General features: G+C 40.9%; 1 protein-coding gene across 6 annotated transcripts in view; it reads left to right on the forward strand.

The window, feature by feature from the left end:
* ARNT2 (aryl hydrocarbon receptor nuclear translocator 2) overlaps positions 1 to 25,408 on the forward strand; it is a 201,615-nt gene that overhangs the window by 133,572 nt on the left and 42,635 nt on the right. For all 6 annotated transcript variants that reach the window (XM_028851222.2, XM_028851228.2, XM_028851224.2 and 3 more), the window contains exons 9-11: positions 16,208 to 16,284; positions 17,668 to 17,802; positions 20,091 to 20,165. In XM_028851222.2, coding sequence (XP_028707055.1) covers positions 16,208 to 16,284; positions 17,668 to 17,802; positions 20,091 to 20,165 — 287 coding nt within the window. The remainder of the gene's footprint in view (positions 1 to 16,207; positions 16,285 to 17,667; positions 17,803 to 20,090; positions 20,166 to 25,408) is intronic.

Here is a 25,408-nt window from a genome sequence, read left to right on the forward strand (position 1 = left end):
ACTCATGTTTCTGGTATTGTTTGAAAATGAGGTACAACGTGAGAAAATTTCCCAGCTCTGCAAAGCGTAACTTTTTAAGTACCAAAACATCATTGCTTACCTTTTTTTATTTTTTTGTCTTTTTAAGAAAATGATTACAAATATGGTTCATGTTCATTAATGAAACTTGAAAGATATAGAAAACTATGCAAAATAAAGTAAAAATTACTTGTAAACTTGCTTTTAAATTTTTAAAAGGTTATGAACAGTCCCCCTTCCTACCCTAGTCCAACCCTTAAAAACTAATTGACAATATCCCGGTGCTTCTCATTCTAGACTTTTGTATTTAAAAAATAGAGCTCATGTATATTTTATTACATGGTCTTTTAGCTTCTTGTAGATGTTATAAATACCTTTCCAAATGAATACAGATTTGTATTAATTCATTCTACCTTGTTCCATTCATTCTACCTTGTTCCTTTCTACCTTGTTCCTTTAAATGGCTTGTTCATTCTACCTTGTTCCTTTAAATGGCTGCATAATGGCTGCATAATATTCTGCCAACCATTCTCCACTGGGAACATGAATGTTGTTTTCAGTCTGCAGCTCTTGCTGCAGTGGACGTCCTCACATGTGAATCTTTATCCATGAATACTGGTATTTCTGAAGATAGCTAAGAAGGGCTGTAGGAATGACACATTTAAGTTTTGGTAGTTACCCTGCCAAACAGGATAGGTATACCTTTTTTCCCACACTCCTACTGTACCTGAACCCAGGTTCAGCTGTTCTCTGCTCAAAAGCCATACAGGAGAGACAAGATTTAGTGGGAGGAAAAGCAGGTTTATTAAGAGAGCCAACAAATCAGGAAGATGGTGGATCAGCATCCTAAAGTACCATCTGAAGCCAGTACAAATTTTAGGCTCTTTCTACATTCAGGGCAGGAGGAAGAGGAGGTGGGTAGGATCAAGAGGTAAAGGACTACTGCAGACAGCTGGGAGCAAGGATCCAACGAGGTTGGGAACTTCTTTGTCTTTGGTCAGGTCACAATGCTCCTACAAATCTTTAACAAAAACATAGTTGTTTGCATATTTCTCCTTTAATCCCAGAGTTAGTTTTATAAAACACTTGATTGCTGTTTTTTGCAATCATTATGTCAGTGTTCTAAAATCTTCCTAGCCTACCGGCAGGAATGGATAAACGCCTCTTAAGCAAAAATGGAGTCAGTTATGTTCATTATTTTGCTGTTTCACTGTTACAATACTAACTCTAGATGTTTTTATTCTTTTGTCAGTTTTGCCAGTCTGATAGTTTGTGGGGGAGAAGAATGACATATTTTAAATTAGATTTTCTTCATTAGTGAAACTGAGCATCTTCCCTGGATATATTTGCTGTCTGTATTTCCTAGTGAATTGCCTGTTCATACTGTGTGCCCATTTTTCTACTGTGTGATTTGTGCTTTTCTGATTTTCTCCTCTGAGGTCTTTAAAACATTATGAAGGTTAGCTGTCTGATTACTGTATGCGCTACAAAGATTTTCGTTCAACCTGTCTTTGTCTTTTAATTTTGCTTATGTTGTCTTGCATCACACAGGATTTTTTTTGTCTGCTTAAATAAAAGACCCTGGACACGCCTTCCTCTTTCCCTGCTTACTCAGAGCGCTCATTACAAATGCAGAGCTCTCCTTTCAGAGATGTCCTCAGGGTTTTTCCAAGTACGTAAGCTTTTCAGCCCATGTCCCTGTGGCATTTGTTGTTTTGTTTGTTGTTTGTTTTTCAGTTATTTTTATATCTTTTTATGTAAGGATTTGCTGTCCTACCTCCTGCTGGTAGCTGACACTTCTTGTTTCTCTCTGCATGTCTGCTTTTACACTGACCCAATCCAATCACATCCTTTTATAGTCTAGAAAACCAAACAGCACAACTTGCTAGCATTGAAGCAGCGTGGTTGTCTGGGGTACATACCCGAGGTTTGTTGCCTCATGCCGAGGAAATCAATGACACAGGCCTGTGGAGTGAGGTTAAGAGCAGAGGTTTAATAGGCAAAAGAAAGAGAAAGGAGAACAATTCTCTCTCCTGCGAGAGAGAGGGACACCCGAGTGGGACTGGCAGAGTGCACAGGCTTTTATAGACAGGCTTGAGGAGCCAGTGTCTGTTTTACACAAGGCCTAAAGATTGGTTGGATCAGGTGTGACATTTACATAGCTTGCCAGGAAGGTGACTACCCCACTCTAATCTTTTATTATGCAAATGGGATCTCTACTTGGCCGGTGCCATGTTGCCTGCCCCTTACTGTACACCTGGTTGACAAGGAAAAGGGAAGATGGAGCCACCATATTGGACATGTCTAGCCCCCAGGTACCCTTTTCCTATTGACACAGCTGCTGGCATTCACCCGTGCAAGCCTCCAGCTTCCTTGTCTATGTCTGCAGCTCAATTTTACAGGCTGTTCTTTGTTAGAAAAGAAAATGATTTGGGAGCTGCTTTTCATTAAAAGGAAAACCTTACTGAGGACTTCCTTACCCCCGCTATCTGCCTAAATAATTTCTTCTTAACTCCTATACCAGCATCATGGGTAAAAGGAAGCAAAACAGGCTGTGAGTCAGGAACCAGCAGACTTTACTGAGTGAAGCATCTAGGTTTTAGTGCTTGGCCTCTGGGGCATCTGTCACTGCTGCGCAGAGACCTTGTTCTGGTCCGCTGAGATTGGTAAAGGGGTAATTTCCAGATGAGTGAAGTGCCTTTGTGGGCATTTATCTTACATGACAGGCTATGGAGGAGCCTCTGCCCTGGCCTGACTGCAGGGGTGCTCAAAGTCTCAAGCTGGTGGCCTCAGGGTGATGTTCATTGTAACTGTGCCAGAGCCATCATCACATGACACTGCCCCTCCCTCCCCCTTAAACCTAGAGCACTCTTTCATCCACAGCCCAGAGCACTCTTTCCACAGGCTCTGCTGGTCCCACCAAATATACGAAGGCCAATTCTGATGAGTCCTGCTCCAAGGAACCTTCACCAGTTCTGCTACCAGCTTCCCAACCACTTGGTTTGTATGGACTTTCTCACTTCCTACTTTGTATTATGGCCATTTTTGCATCTATTTGTATCCCCTGCTTACCTGGCAGTCCAAGAGAACAAGGACCATATTATTTAAACTTCTGAACACAGAGCTTAGAACACAGCAGGAATTTTGGTGAATGGCAACTAAATTCCTCTTGGCATCTTCCGGTTATACCCCCTGTAGTACCTCACCAGAAGGTACCCAGGTTTACCAATCTCACTACTTAAAATTTTAATCTAATTATTGAGAGAATTTATATAACTTTATATTAAAACACTAAATATTTTTAATGACAAGTAGGTTTGATTTCATGATATGTTTTGATTAACTGTTTAGGATCTGCTTCTGTAACTAGTGGGAAAATGTCCGTGATCAATCCGTGATGCCTGCTATGGATACAGGAGCAGGTTCTCTCAGTTCCTGTGCTGTACGCATGCCATGCCTGACCTGGTAGAGAAAAGGGCAAGAATAAACATATAAACTATTTGTGTACCTCCAAAAATTCCTATGTTGATGTCCCAATCTCCAGTACGGTTACTGGATGTATAAGGGGATGTGGCCAAAACAATGTTTAGAGGAAAGCTGTGGCTTAAAATGTTTTCATTATTAAATGTGGGAAAACTAAATGTGGGAAAACTAAAAATTTTACTTATGAATTATTAACTAATGAAAATAGAAAAAGAATAATAGAATGCCATAGGCAAACTGAGAGGAAGGAATTAATGAAAGAAGTAAAAATAAGAAAAATTAAATTAGAAAACCAAAGTATTATCCAATTGATAAATAATTCTTCATCAAGACTGGTAAAAGAGAAAATCCCTGACAAGTTTAATTGTAATTTTAAAAAGAATGAAAGGAAATGAATATTAAGAATAAATAAATTTAACAAAGTTTAAAAATTTATGAACAAATAGTGTACATAACTTAGATTTTTATGTGTTAAAACGTTTCAAAAGAAAGTTAATTCCTGGAAGGAAGTATGTAACCAAATTTGAATTAAAAAATTTTTTTCTTTGTTTTTTTTAATGAGAAAAGATCAAAGCTAGGCAAGAAATTGAGAAAACTGACAAAGAACTGCACCCCAAATGGTTCCAGGCCTTGAAAGCTTTATGGGCAAATTATTTAAACACTTCCAGAGCCTGAGAAAAGTTAGAAAGTAGACTGATTTGTGAAGTTAGCACAACTTTGAAACAAAAACATACAAACTATGAACCCAGTTTCATGTATTAGGATAAATATATTAAATACAATACTAACAAATCAAATTAATAGTTATAGAAATACATACTAATGACAAAAATGCTTGGGTAGTTTATCATTAGGAAATCTGCTAATGTAAATAATTCAAGAAAAAAAAACTATTGACAAAATATAAGTTTAGGTATTAATTTTTAATGGAGAAATATCTTTCTAAACTAATAATAGAAATGTATTTTCTTAACATAGATAAAACACACAGTTGAAACCATAATTAAAATCTTATGCAGAGTAACTAAATATTAGAAGGGTTCTCAGAAAAGTGAAGAATCTGAGAGGAATGCTCATTGTTATTCAATAATGTTTTGGAATTTCCAAGGCAATAAGGTAAGGAAATAAAATATAATTACTTAAGAGGTGGAAAAGAAATGGAAGACAGAATTTACATTGTTGGAGATATGATGATTATCTACATGAAAAACCAAATCCAGTCACTGGAAAATATCTTTGAAGATTGAGTATGAAATGGCCAACAAATGTATGAACAAAATGCTCAAATGTATGAAAAAAATTATCTTAGTGCTGCCAATCCTCAGGGAAATGCAAACCAAAATCACAATGAGGTATTATCTCACCCCTTCTAGGATTGCTATTATCAAAAAGACAAAAAATATTAATAATAAATGTTGGCAAGGATGCGGAGAAAAGGAAACTCTTATACACTGTTGTTGGGAATGTAAATTGGTACAACCACTAAGGAGAACAGTATGGAAATTCCTCAGAAAACCACAAATAGAACTACCACATGATCCAGCAATCCCACTACTGGATATTTATCCGAAGGAAAGGAAATCAGTGTATCAAAGAGACATCTATGCCCCCGTGTTTACTGCAGCACAATTCACAATAGTCAAGAGTCCAGTTTTTATGCAGACATATAGCTTTATTTCTCTTGGATGTGACCTAGGAATGGAATTGCTGGGTCATGTGGTAGCTCCACCTTTAACCTCATGAGAAACTGCTAGACTGTTTTCTGAAGTAGTCGCACCATTTTACATTTCCACCAGCAGTGTGTGGTGTTCCAGTTTCTCGTATCTTCACTAACACATTATTGCATTTTTGTAAATTATGATAGCCATACTAATGGGTGTGAAGGGATATCTCACTGTGGTTTTGATTTCTGTTTGCTTAATGATGAATGATATTGAGCATCTTTTCATGTGCTTATTAGCCACCTGTATGTCTTCTTTGGAGTAATATTCAGATCCTTTGCTCATTGTATTTTTTTGTAATTTCAATTTTTATTTTATATTCAGTAGGTACATGTGCAAGTTTATTGCCTGGGTATGTTGCTGATGCTGAGGTTTAGGGTATGGTTGATCCCATCACGCATATAGTGAATATAGTACCCAATAGTTAGTTTTGAAATCTTTGCCCTCCTCCCTCCCCCGTCTAGTAATCCCAGTGTCTGTTGTTGCCATCTTTATATCCATGAGTACCCAGTGTTTAGTTCCCACTTATAAGCAAGAACATGTGGTATACGACTTTCTGTTTCTGCATTAATTCATTTACAATAATGGCCTTCGATTGCATCCATGTTGCTGCAGAGGACATGATGTCATTCTTTTTTATGGCCGTGTAGTATTCCATGGTGTATATGTACCACATTTTCTTTATCTGGTCCACTGTAGATGGGCACCTAGATTGATTTTATGTCTTTGTTATTGTGAATAGTGCTGTGATGAGGGCACATGTCTTTTTGGTAGAACATTTATGTTTTCCTTTGGATATATACCCAGTAATGGGATTGCTGGGTCAAACGGTAGTTCTAAGTTTTTTGAGAACTCTCCAAACTGCTGCTTTCCACAGTGGCTGAACTAATTTACATTCCCACCAACAGCGTATAAGCATTCCCTTTTCTCTGCAGCTTTGCCGGGATCTGTTGTTTCTTGACTTTTTAATAATGCCCATTCTGACTGGTGTGAGATGGTATCTCTGTGGTTTTGTTTGGTATTTCTCTGATGATTAGTGATGTTGAGCGTTTTTTCATGTGTCTGTTGGCCACTTGATGTCTTCTTTTGAGAAGTGTCTGTTCATATATTTTACTCACTTTTTAATGGGGTTATTTGGTGTTTACTTGTTGAACTGTTTAAGTTCCTTATAGATTCTGGATCTTAGACCTTTGTTAGATGCATAGTTTGCAAATATTTTCTCTCATTCTGTAGGCTGTCTGCCTACTCTGTTGATAGTTTCATTTTCTTTGCAAAAACTCTTTCTTTTAATTAGGTCCTACTTATTAACTTGTTTGTTGCAATTGCTTTTTAGAACTTAGTCATAAATTCTTTCCCAAGGCTGATGTTCAGAATGGTGTTTCCTAGGATTTTCTTCTAGGTCTTACATTTAAATCTTTAATCCATCTTGACCATTTTTAAATTGAGGATATTTGTGTTTTTATTATTGAGTAGTAAGAGTCCAAACCACTTTTAAAGGTCATGTACTGTTTGAGGATATTGTGTAAGCAATGCTTGGAAGATAAAAAAACATCCAATATCCAGATGACAATATGGAGATTGCACAGTCCTGCCCTGTCATAGAGGCATTTTGACACAAGTAGAATGTGTGAACTTAATCCTAAATCTTTTCCACCTGCTAATGCCAGAGCCCTCCCCTACTGCGTCCTGCAGTCATCCGTCAAGACCCTGTTCACATGAGTGGCAATGGCCACAGGTTCACTGGCAGTTGGATCTCTGTGGTGAGGGTTGGTGTCAGGGCCTCCTTTACAAATGCTGGCTGTTCTGACTTAGATGACATCCCTTCCATAGGGAAGCTGAGCCCAGTGTCCTGAGAACATCACATTTAGGCATATAAAGCATTCATTCCTTTAATGAATTTAGATTTACTGAAGATATTCTGGAAATTTTACATATACACACTTGAATCTCATTCACAACTAAACAAAACTTTTTTAATAAGTTGCAGCTTTCCCACTACACTTCAGTAAAGCCAACTTGTTATTTTAACATTATTCTACTGGGTTGATTAAAATGCATTCTTACAAATGAACTCCCTTATGTGCTTAAAGGACTGGTATCTTAGGGCCCCCATCAAATCTCTTTCTATCCACTTCTAGGCTGATGAACCTTACAATTGAGAATTTTTTTTATTGATTTGCATAAAACCACCACTATTTTATTATATTCATAGATTTTGTGTGTTAGGAATTAGACAGGGTGCAGTAGGATGGCATATTTCTGCTCCTCAATATCTGAGCTGCTAGTCTAGAAGTCACACAATGTCACTTCCACTGTATTTTTTTGGTCAAAATATTTGCAAAGGAATCTAACTTCAACCCTTCATTGAAGGAATATAAAGAAAATGTATGGGTATTTAAAAAAAGTCTGTGGAAATTCTCCATCGATGCTCACTGAATGAGGAATAAATGAAGGAACTGGAGTTTGTTATCTCTAGGTAGATGGTCTCAAGTTTTAGCCAGTCAGACCCTAATACCGAAAGATCCCTCCAAAGGATAGGACTGAGAAGAACATCATTTTCTTTATGCCAGTTGGATTAGAGGGTTCTTTATGCTGTTTTCTCTGCTTCCTATCTGACCTGTGGCATTGATTCCTGATTCCTAAGTATGACAAAAGTGCATTTGTGCCAGCCTGGGCAACATGGTGAAACCCCATCTCTACAAATACAAAAAAATTAGCCAGTGTAGTGGCACGTGCCTGTGGTCCCAGCTACTCAGGAGGCAAACATAGGAGGATGGCTTGAGCCTGGGAGGTCAAGACTACAGTGAACCAAGATTGCGCCACTGCACTCCAGCCTGGGTAACAGAGCCAGATCTGGTCAAAAAAAAAAAAAAAAAAAAAAAAAAAAAGAAAGAAAAGAAAAGTGCATTTGTGCCTCTTGCCTTCTTTGCCCACAAACATACATGTTTACTAGCAACTGGGGAAGCAGATCAGGTAAATGAGAAGAAAGCTGACATTCAGGGTCAGGTGGGGTGCTCCATACACATCTTTCTAGCATCCCATAAGGTAAGCATTCTGATACCCATTTTATGTATAAGGTAACAGAGGGTCAGAGAGATTAGATCACTCTAACAGGTCCTTGGGGTGTCCACTTCCACTTTCATATCCATGTGGCCCAATTCATTTCAGCCCCTGCCACAGTGGGCAATTCTGTGTGAGCTCATTCTCATTTCAAGCTGACAGTATCCCGCATCATGATGGGATGTCAGTCCACTTTATACTTTCTATCAAAGATTTATACTTTGTATCAAATTTGGAAAAATTTCAGCCATTATTTATTCAAATGTTTTTCCATGTTCCTCCCCTCCTCCTTCACACACTTTAAGTGTATTAGGCCACTTCAAGTTTTCCAATGAGATCACTGATACTCATTTTATTGAAAAAGAACTTTTTATTACTTTCTATCATTCATTTTGGATTGCTTCCATTGCTATGTCAAGTTTACTATGTCATCTACTTTGTCTAATATGCAATTAATACCCTCTAGTACATTTTAATTTTTTATTATTTTATTTTATTTTTGAGATGGAGTCTCGCTTTGCTGCCCAGGCTGGAGTACAGTGGCCTGATCTCGGCTCACTGCAATCTCCGCCTCCCGGGTTTAAGCGATTCTCCTGCCTCAGCCTCCTGAGTAGCTGGGATTACAGGCACGTGCCACCATGCCCAGCTAATTTTTGTATTTTTAGTAGAAATGGGGTTTCACCATGTTGGCCAGGCTAGTCTTGAATTCGTGACCTCAGGTGATCTGCCCACTTTGGCCTCCCAAAGTGCTGGCATTACAGACGTGAGCCACCACACCCAGCCCCATCCAGTACATTTTTTAAATGTCAGACATTGTAGCTTTCATCTCCAGAAGTTTGCTTTGGGTCTTTTTGCCTCTTCCATAGCTCTACTTAACTGTTAGAACATATGGAATACAGTTATAATAACTGTGTTAATGTGTTGTTTGCTAATTCTAAAATCTGTGTCAGTTCTGCATCATGTTTTGGCAGCTTGGTCTGTTTTCCTTCATTATGGGTTGTATTTTCCAGCTTTGTTGCATGCCTGGTAATTTTTTATTTGATGCCACACATTGTGAAATTTAAGTTGCTGGCTGGAGAACTCTCTTATGGCTGTGAGCTGGGGGCAGTCACCGACTTGTCTTATTTGTTACCCATTTCTCAGGGATTGCTGTTGTTCATTGCCTGATATCTAGTGTCTTCTAAACCATCATTTCTTGTATTTGTTTTGTTTTTTTCTTTTGTTTTTGTGTGTTTGTTTCTGACGAGAAGGTAAATCTGATCTGCTATTTCATCTTGGCTAGAAGCATAACTCCATTGTGATTTAAAAAGCAGCAACTAAATAAAAGTGCTCTGGTTATGGGGAACTGTCAGCATAACTCACACCTTGCTTCCTGAATGCACTTCATTTGCTATCAGTAAGCTAGGCTGACAGACCAGAGGATGTGAAAGACCTCTGTAATGATCATATCTAAAGTATTGTGGGCACCACATTTTAGGGAAATAGAGGCAATCAGAAACATATTCAGAAATATGACAAGAATATAGAGAAGCAGACCATTTTTGTAGGCAGAACAGTTTAAATGATGAAAGGATGTTTGTCCAAGAACAGAAAAGGCTCAGAAACTCAGTCATACTCTTCACTTGTCTAAAGGGCTACACAGCAGAAGAATGTATGACTCTAAGGGCAAGTCCAGGACCAGCAGGTGAAATCTTCAAGGAGACAGATAGACTGAGTTGTCTGGGGGTATAGTGACCACCCCACCACTGGTAGAATTCAAGCAGCAATAGATGGACATGGGATTGAAGTCTCATGAGGGTGTTGGGCTCAGTGTCCTCTAAGGACACCTCCTACCCTGAAACTCCATTGCCATGTGGAATCCTATCTTCCTTCATCTCAGACCTTGGGGCAGTGACCCTTGTCCATCTACTGAGCAAGAGAACACCTTCTTCCTTATCGTTTGCTGCTGCTACTGTAAGTTAGTTCTGTGCTTTCAGAGCCAGCTCTTTAGTCAGCTGAGTGTGCTGCTGCCAAGCCCAACTCATCATTCTAGAATCAGCTGGTCCTCTTGAAAGAGGGCAGATTTCTTTAAATTCCTGAGGAGCAAGAAACTGGACATCCTTAAAGGCACATGCGTGCTGTTCATGTAAGTCCTGACTGGTATTTGGTGTTTGGAGGAACTTTAGGTACACGGTAAGTGTCATGAAGAGCCATGTGTGCCGGAATGAAGACTTTTGATTTATGTTTATTTCCCGCAGAGAAATGTTGTGGCCAACTTCTAGGAGTGATATAGACAACGGGGCAGAGAGCAGATGATTGGAGAGCTAACTGTGAAGTTGAAGCAGACAGGTTTGGTGTCCATTGATGTGTAACTGGTGAGAGGAAGGAATAGTGCAGGATGATGCTAAGATTTCTAACCTGAGATATGCAGTCACTAATACATAACAGAAGACAACTCTAGAAGTTATAAGCAAAAAGATAATTCTTAGATAAATGTTAATGACGCCCATCAGTCAAAGGGGACTGGCTTTGGAAAATGAACAGAAACCTAGGCAGCTTCCATGGGTTAAAGAAGCATGAAGCCCAGGGAATATCTGTTAGTAGCAGCAGCCTGCTCAGGACACTGTGCTTTGTTCTGCTGATGAATTTGAACCATCCATTCACCCCAGAAGGATGCAGGGAGGTAAAATCTAGCTTCTTTGACTTCCAGAGTGGAAGCTAGTATATTGTCTTCCACCATAATCACTCGTAAAGGAGGATTTCTTTTAAGTAAGACATAGGTTTGGCTGCTGGTCAGTCTAATTAAATGACAAATGTTACTGCTGGTAGTGATGCTTCTAATAGAGATTAGGATGTATACCAGTAAGTGAGTTTTGCTGCATATAACAGAAAATCCCAATTATCAGAGCCTTAAATAAATCTATTTTATATCCAAAGGTAGACAGTCTAGATTTAGTACAATGGCTCTGTGATGTAACCAAGGACTCGTTCTGCCAGCTTTCACTCCACAATCCTTATTGTGTGGCCCTGGCTTTCCTGCCTTTCGAGATGGCTGCTAGTGCTCCCCGGTCATACCTGTGTTTCACATGGAAAGGAGTGTTCCCAAAAGCCATGCTCATGACTTCTGCATCCATCTAATAGGACAGAGCCATGTCAGCTGAACACCTTCTAACTCTAATGGAGCAGGCACATTGCCACTCTGAATGAATCAAGGTTCCTTAGCAGGGAAGGAGAGAATGTAAATGAGATGGGTCACTAGTGGTCTTTTCCATGGAGAGTAGAAAGACGAGGATGTTTTGGTAGAAAGATTTGGGCACGATTTTGAAAGACCTGTGAGACTGAGGTACACATTTTCAGTAGGTAAGTGAAGGCAAGATCTAGAGCTACAAAGGAATATCTTGACTGGAGACATAGTCTTGGGTCTTATAAATGTATGGTTAGAAATAGAGGCAATGGCTGGACGTGGTGGCTCATGCCTGTAATCCCAGCACTTTGGGAGGCTGAGGCAGGTGAATCACGAGGCCAGGAGTTCAAGACCAGCCTGAACAAGATGGTGAAACCCCGTCTCTACTAAAAGTACAAAAATTAGACATGTGTGGTGGCAGGTGCCTGTAATCCCAGCTACTAAGGAGGTTGAGGCAGGAGAATCGCTTGAACCCAGGAGGCAGAGGTTGCAGTGAGCAGAGATCACACCATTGCACTCCAGCCTGAGTCACAGACTGAAACTCCATCTCAGAAAAAAAAAATAGAGGCGATGGACAAACGATATAAAAAGAGACAAGATGAGATGAGGTATAAAACTCTGGAGAATGGCAATGCATAGAGCAGCAGCAGTTCTCAAGGTGTGGTCCATGGACCATGGGAATCTCTGAAATGTCTTCAAGGGCACACAAAGTTAAAACTATTTTCATAATAACACTGAGATGTTTTTGCCCCTTTCTGTGTGTCAACATTTGCACTGATGGCGTAAAAAGCATTGGTGGGTAAACTTGCTGGGCCTTAGCGTGAATCAAGGCAGTGATACCAAGTTGTCCTGGTGGTCGTTGTACTCTTTATCACTACACACTTGCAATTAAAAAATAATTTTAAAATGTTTAAATGCCAGCTTCACTTAAGAATGTCCCTGTTGAGACGGTAAATTTATGAGTTGTATTAAGCCCCAAATGGAAAACATGCATAAAGCGACTTCTCCACATACCAAAGCACGGGGATTGTGTCAGGGAAAAGCACATAGGCTTCCTTTGGGCCGTGAGCTGAACTAGGTGTTTTTTCCATGGAACATAGTTTTTGCTTGAAAGAATGACTAACAAACAAATGGTGGTTATTACAACTTATGTATTTGGCAGATATTTTCTCAAAAAAACCAAATTGAACTTGTCACTTCAAGGAAAACAGTTGACAGTATTTGTTGTCAGTGATAAAATTCAGGTTTTCTAATAAAAATTTGAGTTTTGGAAAGCTTGTGTCTGCCACCATAATTTTGACCAGTATCTATAGATGTTTCTGATGAGATACATAGTGGTATTAACGAGTGCGATATTTTAATGTTGTGTAATGCAATGTGTCAACGTTTAGAAGGTCTGTATAATATGGTGAACTATTATTTTCCAAATGACCAATACATAATATGTAAAATTATGTAATGGGTAAAAGATCCATCCAAAGTGTTAGACAAACTAGCCTATTTTAATATTGTATTGAATGTTACAATATGACAGTATGAAAAATCGTTCATATAGTTTTGGATTTTATATTACAATTAGCCTTTAGGAAGCTACCCCTTGTCAAGACTTGGAAAAATACCAAAGGAGAATATACTCAGTATTCTGAAAAAGCTTCTCCCTTTTCTCCCTTTTCTCCCTTTTCCATATCTATGTGAGGCCCTGTTTTCTTCATATACCTCAACTAAAACAACATATTGTAACAGATTGAGTACAGAGCAGATACTAGAATCCAGCTGTCCATTATTAACCAAGGCATTAAAGAGATTTGCAAAAATGCTAAACAATAATTGAGGGGTGATTACTTAATGTGATAAATGTGTGTGCATGCGTGTTGTATCTTAGTCCAAAAGGTGGTATTTAATGGAGAAAGCCCTGAGACATTTCCGCTAAGATCAGAAACAAGGCAATAATGCCCACTATCTCTACTACTATTCAAAATTATAATAGACTTATTATCCCATGCAACTAAATAAGAGAAATTAGGGGCAAAAGAATGCACAAAGAAAAAGGAAAACTATCTCTATTTTCAGATTATATAATAGTACACCTGGAAAAACCTAGTGAATCAGTGATAAAACTGAAACAAATAATTTAAGTTAATATATGAAAATAGCCTTCATATACATAAACAATAAGCAGAGGATATAATGGTAGAGAAAGCCACATTGACAATAGTAAAAAGAGGATTAAATAATTAGAAATAATTTTAATAAGTACACAAAGTACAAGTATATATGAGGAAAATTTGAAAACACTCCTGAAAGACACAAAAGTAGGTTTAAACAAATGACAAAACATCCTTTGTTCTTGGGAGGATAACTCAACATTATAACTTCAGGAGATGTCAGTTCTCCTGAAGTTAATTTACAAATGTAATGTAATCCTAATAAAAATATCATCAAGCTGTTTTATGGAGTCAGATAAGTTGGTACTACCAAAGTTCCTGTGGAAAAATATACCTTCAAGAATAGCCAAGAAAAAAATACAAGGAATAGTCCTTCCAGACATTAAAACATACAATAAAGCCTCTATAATTAAAATGGTATGGTACTAGTTCCTAAATAGACAATTGGCCAGTGGAATAGAAGAGACAGTCCAAAGTTAGACCCAAACGTGTGTGGGAATTATTTGATAAAGTTGGCATCTCAAATCACTGCAATTTAAGAAAATGTTGATGGGTCAACTGGACAGCCATTTAGAAAAAGGTAAAATTAGATTGATATCCCATAACTCCCAAAAGAATAACTCCAAATGGATTAGGGATCCAAACGTGAAAAATAAAACCATAAAAGTATCAGAGGAAAGCAAGGGTGAATTTTTCCTTAAGCTTTGTGTAAGAAATAGCTTTCTAACTGTGACTCAGACTCCAGAAGTAATAAAAGGTTGATAAATCTTACCACATAAAATTTTTGAAATTTTTAAATCACCACAAAGTCAAAAGACAGGAGACCATCTGGAATAACATATTCATAACATATGCCACAAAGATTTAATATCCCAAATACAGGAAACTCTTAAAAATGGACAGGCAAAAGATCTAAATAGAAAAATGGGAAAGAGACAGTAGCAGACAATTCACTAAAAAACAAGATATAAAAAATGGTCCTCAAACATATGAAGTAATGTTCAAACTCACTCATAATTAGAGAAATGCAAATTAGGACAACACTAAGAAATCATTTATCACCTGTCAGACTGACAAACATTAAATAACGTGACAGCACGTTATGTTGGCCAAGACTTTGGGGAAGCAGACTTCCTATACATTCCTGGTGGGAATGCAAATTGGTGCAATCCTTCTGGAAGAAAGTTTGTCAAAACAAAACTACATATGCGCTTACCTTTTGACCCAGCAATCCCACTTCAAGGGATCCATTCCAAAGATACACTTCTGATGATAATAAAACACATATGCACAAGGTTATTCATTGCAGCATTGTTTCTCACTGCAAAATATTGGAGTCATCTAAATGTCCAGTATTTAGTGGTTGAATAAACCATGGCACTTCAATAAGATGAAGCACTGTGCAGTTATAAGAAAGAATTAAGGAAGAGCTGTATGAATGCATAAGGAGTGAATTCCAGGACATACTATTCAGTGAAGTAAGCAAAGTCCAAGAGTATTTACAGTACACAGCTCTTCACAGAAGAAGGAAGAGGACATGAGAAAATGTACTTGTATCTGCACATTTGTGCAAAAGAAATGCAGTAAGGATAAACCAGAAACGAAAGAGACTAGTCACCTACAGAGGGTGGATGGAACAAGGATGGAAAGAAGACAGGAATGTAGTGTAGTGGGAGTGACATTTCTCTGGCTCACAAAACCATGGTAATGTTTAACATGCCTTTATCAATGTCTGGAGTGAGGGGCTGTCACTGTACTTGTGTGACTCTATCACTGTGAACCCTTGGTCCAACCCAGTGTGGAAATATTTGCGTTAAGTGTCATGCAGTGTAAAAGGAAATTTTCTACTTAACAGCATTTGCCTATGAGGTATCAAAAAGGAATGCTTGTTTTCACTACAACAGTTCTAACCAGCTACAGATGTTCAAGAACCTTGCACTGTGAGGGACCCCAGATACCAGACCCACACTGGACGAAACAGACAACTGTTTTTTAACCCCAGTGAACAATGAGGATTGTTTTAACCAGTTCCTTTCTATCTGGAGCACTAGCTTTCAGTGCATAGCATAACCATCACCAGTGTCTCCTTTCTAGCCCTTAAACAACCCTGACTTTCCCCCACAAGGAGAAACACTGGTTGTGCTCCCTTGCCTGAAAGTTAGTAACCAGCTTCAGTGGTTTTTACTTGTGTTTCTTTTGCCTGAGATGGTCTTTGTTTCATTCTTTGTCAGCAGATAAGAGAGATATTTACATAAGCTGAAAGACCCATATTGGCTTCTTACTGAAATATCCTAAATAAACGTTTTGTCCAAGTTGTACAAATGTACAGAAGAATTATTTCTATTTCATCTTTCTTAATTTCCTCTGCATCATCCACAGAGGGAGATGATAATGTACCGTAAAATTGTCAAAATACATCAGGCAGAGAGAGAAGCAGGAACTGAGTGAGGAACTGGTTAATTCATTGGCTGGCTTCCCAGCCCTGCATGGGCAACACTCACTGTATTTTCGATTGCTTAAATAAAATTGTGGACACTTTTCTTCTTTCCCATTCACCTTGGGCATATTGTTGATGACACTGGTATTTCCCATTTCAGGAATGACCATACCTGAAGAAGATGCTGATGTGGGACAAGGCAGTAAATATTGCCTCGTGGCAATTGGGAGACTCCAGGTAAGAAAAAATTCATAGCCTTTTTAATCTTAAATGAAGGCTTATTGCCACAAAGTGCAGAAGACAGTTGGTTTGGATGCCTATTCTGATCACCTGTGTTCTTGGTATTTGTTGGGTTTCGTGTCTCACTCTGTGGGACAAGGCTGAGGCCAAATCTAGAAGAGAAGGGGACTGTGAGCTGCAAGCAGAGTTCTTGCTGAGCTGAGGGGTTGCATCAGTTCATCCCCCATGCTTGTGCCAGTTGCCATGAACTTGCATTCTGCTCACATCACATCCCTGCTTAACCCCCTTGACTGTTTCCCCAGGGTCTATGGGATAAAGTCCAAGCTCATCATCACAACCCCATCTCCTTCCTTTCTTCCTCTCTCACATCTTGTTCCCACACAGCACCATTCCCCTTTCCATAAACCCCCACCTCTGGGGGTGTTCACAGGCTGTTTCTTCTGCCTGGTATTTCCTTGTTCCCCTTCTTCTCCTTTCAATATTCCTTACCCTCCTTATCTGCTCATCTTTCAAGACCCAACTAAAATGTCTCCCTGATCTTAGTCTAAATCAATCCTTCTCTCCTCCCTGCTCTCATAGCACTGAGCTCTACCCTCAGTTACTCTTCTTTCACTGTCTGTTGCAGGTAGTAAGTTGAGTGCATGCTCATCCCTGCAAGCTCCTCAAGGCCAGGGAATGTGTCTTTTATTGTGTGAAAGTTAAATTTGCTCAATGTCTGGCACACACAGTAACTACTCATTCAACTGGACTGTTCATTCTCCCTAGGACATTGAGGGTCTTCCCCATCCCGAAGAGGAGAGACATACTAGACCTGGTTCAGACACACTTATCTCTCATGTCCCTGGTTTCCTAGTTCTGACCATTTTCAGACAAATGAATAGTCAATTTCATCCATGTATGACCTACGCTGGGTATTGCTTGCACATGGGTGAAGAAATAATATTTGGGTAAATTCAGTTCACAAATATATATGCTCCAAGTATTTTAACTAGTTCCTTAGGCTCATTTGTCATCCTTAGTAAAGGGAAGGTAGGGGAAGAGAAGGGGATTAACATTTATTGAGCACCAACTTGAGCAATTGCCAAGGTTTAACATGCAATATCCCTTTTAAGGCTCACAAACATCCTATGAGATTATAGGTTTTATTATTCCCATTGGTTGATGAGGCAACTGAAGTTCAGAAATGTAAAGAAAGTGGCCAACTGTTACAGTTAAAGATGTGATCAGGGATAGATATTTGAACACTTTAGGGTCATTGTACTGACTGACATGGAAAGATCTTTGAAGTGAAATGCACATGGATTACTCTTCTCATCTCTGTCACCATCTCCAACTCATCTCTGTCAACACCACCTCAACTGTGGATTTTCCCCGTCCCAGGTGACCAGCTCTCCTGTATGCATGGACATGAATGGGATGTCAGTGCCCACAGAGTTCTTATCCCGGCATAACTCTGATGGAATCATCACATTTGTGGATCCAAGATGTATCAGTGTGATTGGCTACCAACCCCAGGTCAGTAGATAGTTTTGAGCTCATGGCAATTGACTAGAGATTTAATTGTTTTAAAAACATTCTTACCTCATTTGAGATACAACACAATGGCCATGTGGAGAAACATCATAAAGACCAATATACCCTGCCTGCATAGAATGATAGATATCCTTCCAAGGCAAGAAAGGACATTGTAAACACCTGTGCCACTTAACATGGACTCTTTCTCCTTTGCCCTCGCTGTTATGTTTCTCTAGTTGATTTTTCACAAACTGGAGTTAAGATGTTCTATTAAAAGGGACTCTTTTATTAATTAATATTCATTACAAAGCTCATTAATGTGGAAGACTCTGCAAAGCCTGGTAAAGATGCCTGCCTAATTTTGCCTAACCTCTTGTTTCTCAAGTGCATTTGGAAACCTTTTTTTATATAGGTGGCACGTCTTTAGGTCTGTGTTCTAGATTCTTTTAAAAAGTCAATGTCATGAGAAACAAAAAGGCAGGAGCAATTGTCCCAGATTAAAATAGATCAAAGAGATAAAATAATAATATGCCACAAAAAGGCCTTAATTGTGTCCTGGGCCTGAAGACAGATTGATAGAAAATTCATTTGGGAGACAATTGAAATGTTAATATGTGCAGAATATTGGGTGATGTCATTGAATAATTATTGATTTTCTTAGGTTTAGTATAGCACATGATAGCACATTGTCGTTTTGTAAGATAATCTCATTTTTATGAGATGCATGCTAAAATACTTTGAGGGGAAGTGCCATGATGTCTACAACTTAATTTCAAATGGTTCAGTAAGAAATTAAGTATATACATGCCTGTGTATGAACATATACATATATATGAAGAAGGAAAAATGCAAATGTGATAATATATTAATAATTATTGAATATACATAAAGGATATATAGCAGTGTATTGTAGTATCAACTTTTTTGTAGATTTAAATTTATTTAAAAAATAAAAAGCTTTTTTATAAAGAAGATGTTTATTCTGAGGAACAAAGTTTTGAGATATGTATATATGAGTATTTTAATGGCATGTATATTTTAGGACTAGAAGCAGTTCAAACTAGAACTATTAGGACCCTGCATATGATTCTGCATGTCTAGATTTATGTAAACCTTGGGATTCTTGGATGGAATAAAGGGAGAAATGGATTTGTTTCCAAGTTCACCCCAACCTCTGATGGCAGCCAGACCCATTTATCCAGTGGCACTTCCCATGGGCATCCAGTTGCTTCTTGGCACGCAGATAGGACTTCCCCTCCACTGCCAGTGTCAGCATTCACTTAGGCCATTTGCTGATTTGGATTGCGATCAATGAGTTAGTTTAAATCTTTTGCTGTTTAAAACACTTCCTGACCAGGCATGGTGGCTCATGCCTGTAATCCCAGCACTTTGGGAGGCTGAGGCGGGTGGATCACTTGAGGTCAGGAGTTTGAGACCAGCCTGACCAACAGGTGAAACCCTGTCTCTACTAAAAATACAAAAATTAGCTGTGCATGGTGGCAGGTGCCTGTAATCCCAGCTACAGGAGGCTGAGGCAGGAGAATTGCTTGAACTCGGGAGGCAGAGGTTGCAGTGAGCCAAGATCGCGCCATTGCACTCCAGCCTGGGGCACAAGAGTGAAACTCCATCTCGAAAAATAAAAAACATAAAATAAATTTTAAAAATACACTTTTAACTGGACCACTTTACTACAACACTTTTGAAGTTATCTGTAAACAGTTTATCTTATTCTGATCAGTTTCATTGTGAAACACATTTTTTTTTGACTAATGCTATGTCCTTTGAATGTAGCATAGACTAATGATGGTAGATAGTAAACAGGCTTTTAACGAGTACAGTTATTTTATGATAACCTCATTTCTTCAGCCACAGGAGAGCTACAATTTCCACATTTAAATAATTCCAGTTTTCATAAGCAACACATCTGTCCTGAGGCTATTATTTTGCTTTCTTTTTATGTTATTAAAATATGTTTATTGCAGTTTGCCTCTCCAAGACAAATAAAAATAAAATTGCATTCTGAAGCTACTGATGTAGTGCCTTAGCAAATTAGAAATTGATATTGAGCATGCCAAAGGAACTTAGAATGAATACCAAGAAGCCAGTTCCCTGATGGCTCCCAGGAAAATTTTGCATTCACTTTTTTTTCAAATCTGGGGTGGGACAGGCTAAAGAAGATGAGTTAAAGGAGATGTTAAAGGAGATGGAAATGAACAGTTGTCTCACAGTGAGTATGTAAATAATTACAAATGGATCTGGGATTACTAAAGCTTGTCTCTTTTATTTAGGATCTTCTGGGAAAGGACATTTTGGAATTCTGCCACCCTGAGGATCAGAGCCATCTGCGTGAGAGCTTCCAGCAGGTACATACTGCCAGTGCCCACTTAAAGCTGATGCATAGTCTGGGCACCTGTGGATGTGGCTGGCAGGACATTAGTCCTACTATATGCCAGGCAGGCTGCAAGGTCCTACCTGTGGCCTCACTCAGGGCCCCTGCTAGGAAGTCGCTCACAGTCTAGTAGGGAAGACAGACATGCATCAGTAAATAAGTACTATGTAATAGGAGAAGAACTCTAAAGGGTCATGAAGAAAAAGACTGCAGAGCGCAGAGGCTGGAGAGGATAACTGCATGGGGAAGAGGGAGGAATTGTTCCGGGGGAGAGAACAACTGGGATGGGTCTTAAAGGACGAGCATAGAATAAATAAGTGAATATTCTAGACTGAAGGGGCAGCCCTAGAGTTACAAAAGGGAGAATCCTAAGCAGTTCCTAGTGGCTGGAGTGGCACTGGCTGACTTGGAGGAGGTGGGCAGTGGTGATAAATGAGCCTGGTACAGCCAAGTTGTGAAAGGCCTCTTAACCCATGCTAAAGAACGTAGATTCTCTCCTCAGTCATTTAAAGGTAAGTGAAGACCAGGTGCAGTGGCTCATTCCTATAATCCCAGCACTTTGGGAGGCCAAGGTGGGCAGATCAATTGAGGCCAGGAATTCAAGACCAGCCTGGCCAATGTGGCAAAACCTCACCTCTACTAAAAATACAAAAATTAGCCAGGCATGGTGACACGACCTGTAGTCCCAGCTACTTGGGAGGCAGGCAAATAGCTTGAACCTGGGAGGTAGAGGTTGCAGTGCATGAAGATTGCACCACTGCACTTCGGTCTGGGTAACAGAGTGAGACTCTGTCTCAATCAATCAATCAATCAGCCAATAAAAAGGTAAGCGGCCGGGCGGGGTGGCTCACGCCCATAATCCCAGCACTTTGGGAGGTCAAGGTGGGCCGATCATGAGGTCAGGAGTTCGAGACCAGCCTGGCCAACATGGCAAAACTCCGTCTCTACTAAAAATACAAAAATTAGCCAGGTGTGGGGGCAGGTGCCTGTAATCCCAGCTACTCTGGAGACTGAGGCAAGAGAATCACTTGAACCCGGGAGGCAGAGGTTGCAGTGAGCCGAGATTGTGCCATTGTACTCCAGCCTGGGCAACAAGAGCAAGACTGTGTCTCAAATAAATACATACATGCATGCATACATACATACATACATACATAAAGTAAAAAGAAAGGTAAGCGAGGATGACTTTGAGGATTTTAGGCAGAGCAGTGTTTCAAAAAACCACTTTAGTAGCCCGGGTATGCAGAAGACACAGATGGGGAAATAACTGGAAACAAAGACAAGAGGCTTTTAAAATTGTCCAAGTAAGAGGTGATGTGGCCAGAATGTGGGCAGGGGCAGTGGGAATTTAAAATAGGGGGCAACTTGAGGAGACAGTTGTTTGACGAGTGCCGATGCTTTGGATAGACATGGTGAGGAGAGAGGGATTTAGGGTGACCTGGGAGCCCGAGAGGGTGGTCACCCTAGTAACAGTGTCATGCACATCGTGGCTGTTAGCTGCTGTGTATTGAGCACCTACTGTGTGCCAAACATATGGGAAGCCTTGTCTCATGCACTATTGAATCTGCACAGTAGTCGGAGGAGGTAGGCATCATCATCTTCATGTTACAGGTGAGTGTAGTGAGGCTTGGTGACCTAAAAGCACCTCCCTGCCACACAGGTGATGAATGAGAGAACCGGGATTCACATGGAGGAGTTGCGGCTTCCTGAGCCCAGGTTCAGCTGAGGTGAGAGAGAGAACACACCTCCTCTCTCCACAGGGCTCTCATGTCTTGCTTCAGCCCTAGGAAAGAATAGAGCAGGCAGTGTTCTATTCAAGGAAAGAGGTCCTTGAGTTACTTTTCAAGAGGGAATAATAGTTTGTCACGCCTCTGAGAAAACATGTGCCTGACATTCTGCCTTTCAAGTATCTAAGAGTGGGGCCTCTCTGACCGCCGAACCTTCCTATTGAAGGCATTGCTATGTTTGCACAAATAGACATAGGACTCCAAATTTATGCCACATATGTGGATAGAACTCTTAACCCCCGCTCCTTCCTGCACACTCTGCTCGTTCCTTTCAGAACATCACCCACTCCTGGCTTTCTTCCCATTTCTGGCCTCCTCTGCTGGTTTCTCCTCTTCTGCCTTCTTCTACAAGCCAAGATGGATGATGCCCCAGGGCTCACCCCTTGGCTGCCTTCTCTCCTCCCTGTGATGTCTCCCTGGATAATCCTACCCATGGGACGACTCCAGCCCAGACTGTCCATCCTGCTCCACACTTGCTTTTACCCCACTGGGGTAGTAGCCCACTGGGGTCTACTTGAGGGTGGACAGTGGGAGGAGGGAAATATAACTATTGGGTACTGGGCTAAACACCTATGTAACAACCAGCTGCTATGCCACACTGCCACATCAGTGCCCCACAGCCCTCAAATGCAGAATGCCTGATTCTCCTTTCTCAGCCCCCAGTTCTCCTCACGTCACCATCCACCTGTTTGCCCAGGCCAGAAACCAAGAAACATCCTCAGCTCTTCCCTCAGTCCCACTCCATACACTCAGCGCCTCCTTTCTGTCTTCTTTCCTACCCCCCTGAACCAGGTCACCCCATCTCCCATTCTGACCATTGCAGTCATTTTCTTGCTGGTCTCTCTGCTTTTACTCTTACTTTACTCCAAGCCATTCTGAAGACATAAATTAGGTTTTGCCACATCTTTACTTAAAAGCTGCCAACAGGGCATTTAGAATCAAATCCAAGCTCCTTTTCATAGCTTCATGCTATCTATATACCTGGCCCCGTCTCATCCTCATGTGGACACTACTCCTGAGTTACGCTGGCCGCCTTCTGGTTCCTTGAACATGCTTTTCCCCACCTCAGGGCCTTTGCACGTGCTGTTCCCCTGAGGGAATGCCTTTCCTTCACTCTTCACGTGACTGACATCTTATCCTTCAGCTTTCCACTCATGTTGTCTCAGGGATGCCCTCAGTGGTCACCCTACCTAGGAAAGTCACCCCAGCCTCCTTCTAAGTCCCTTGTTTTCCTTCACAGCAACTATTTCAGTTCTATTTATTTGTCCATTGGCTTGTTTGGGGGATTATTTTTTTGTCTTCCTTACCAGAACCTGACCTCCCTATGGGCAGACCTCATTACGTCTGTGCTTTTTTTATTATTATTATTATTTTTTTTGGTTTTTTTTGAGATGGGGGTCTTACTCTGTCGCCCAGGCTGGAGTGCAGTGGCACAATCTCAGCTCACTGCAACCTCCACCTTCTGGGTTCAAGTGATACAAGTGCCCCTCAGCCTCCCGAGTAGCCGAGATTATAGGCATGTGCCATCATGCCTGGCTAGGTTTTGTATTTTTAGTGGAGATTGGGTTTCACCATGTTGGCCAGGCTGGTCTCAAACTCCTGACCCCAAGTGATCCGCCTGCCTTGGCCTCCCAAAGGGCTAGGATTACAGGCATGAGCCACTGTGCCCAGCCTTCATCTGTGCATTTGATCCTCATCTTCACCACTGAGTGTAGAGCCCTGTACAAGGGTGGCTCTTAACAAAGCAATCTAAATGGAACAAAACCCATAGCAATTGATTTTCATTTTGGAAAAATGTGGAATTGGAATGGTTAAACATTGTAAGAGAATGCCTTTTTGTGCCATATGTTTGCTAACTATGTGGAAATTATGATAAACTTTGCATCATTTAGCATAGTCAGGTTTGGGTTGGGTGTGCTTCATTTTTCTGGGTTAATGGAAATGGAGCTTTAACAGTGACGGGGGCCTCCATTCTGTGCCCAGTAACTGGCCAGACCCGTTTCATTATCTTATGTAATCCTGAAACCTACACAGTAAGTGTTGTCTCCCTCATTTTTTTCACAGTAGACACTGGGAGGTGCAGTTGCCTGCCCCAGGTCGCAGAACCCAGGCCTGCCTGCCTGCAATGCATCCAATCACGACACCACACCCCACACACAGGCCTCTCCATCCAACAGCACACCCAAGGCTTCAGATTGCTGACACTGTCAGAACCCGGGGGATTTTGAAAAGACGAAGAAGGAATTTAACATCTGATCCCACCCTGATACCCAGCTTAAGTAATTCTCACTCAGAGAGCAGCCACCACATTCCTCCAGCAGGAGGGGAGGCCGAGACAGCAATGCCGGCAGCCCCAGCCCCAGCCCCAGCCCCTGCCACAGGGCACAGTGGGCAGCGGCCAAGCAGCTGCAGGGACATGCTGGAGCACACTGTGCCTTGGCCCCGTGCTTGTGTTCTTTGGTCTCCCCACTGATAGCTGAGGTGGGGGTCAAATGTTGATAAAGGGAAGTGGCTTCTTCTCGCAGAAGCAGGGAGGTGGCTACGTCAGCTAAGAGCCAGCTCTTGAACTCTGGATTTAAACAAAAGTACTTGAATAGTCTGGACAGGAGGCCCTTAGAACATGATTGTTTGTGAGGAATTTGAGTTTGAGGGGGTGACAGGGAGCCAGCCGGGGCCCAGGAAACTTGCGTCTGCTCTTGGTTTCCCTCTCCGAGCACAGTTTACCTATAAGTCAAAAAGAGCTGAACTCCGTGAAAGTGAAAGCAGGCTGCCGTCTCGCTTGCCTCCTTTCCGCTCAGGCACCTTCCATGATGAGGAAGATGATGAAGGGGGCTGTTTCCATGAAGAGCCAGGCTAAGCCAGGTTTTATGCTTGGCCTTGGCCATCTCCTGCATTGCACCTGGGTTAAGCACAGCCACGTGCATCGCCCTGGTCTGAGGGCCTGGACCATGTCACCTGTACCATGCATAGCCAATCCCCCATCACATGTCAGGTTTCCCAGCCTCCCAACATTTACCCATGCTGTACCTTCTGCCAGGAGAGCCCTCCCCACACATCTTCACTTGCCAACACTTTACCCTCTTCCAACTGGAGAGAAACCCCGTTTCTCTCCGGGAGCCGTCTTCAGATCCTGACCGCAGGCCATGTCTCCTCACCCTCCTGGTAACCCCATGGCATTTCATCTGGGTTTCTGTAGTGGCATCAAGCATACTCTGTCTGGGTTACAGTTATCTACACACTGATCCTTCACCTGCTGGCTGAGAGGCTCTTTGGGGACAGAGAATGTGTATTGGCAATAGGAATTTATGTAAAGGGCTTTGGAGACAGGTAGATCTAGGCTTAAGGTCATAAGGCTTTAGGCAAGGTATTCAACTCCTTTGAGGCTCAGTTTCCAGGTTCACAAAATGCTGTTGTGAGGACTGCTTGAGAC

The sequence above is a fragment of the Macaca mulatta genome, chromosome 7 (genome assembly GCF_049350105.2).
Source record: "Macaca mulatta isolate MMU2019108-1 chromosome 7, T2T-MMU8v2.0, whole genome shotgun sequence".
Lineage (NCBI taxonomy): Eukaryota > Metazoa > Chordata > Mammalia > Primates > Cercopithecidae > Macaca > Macaca mulatta.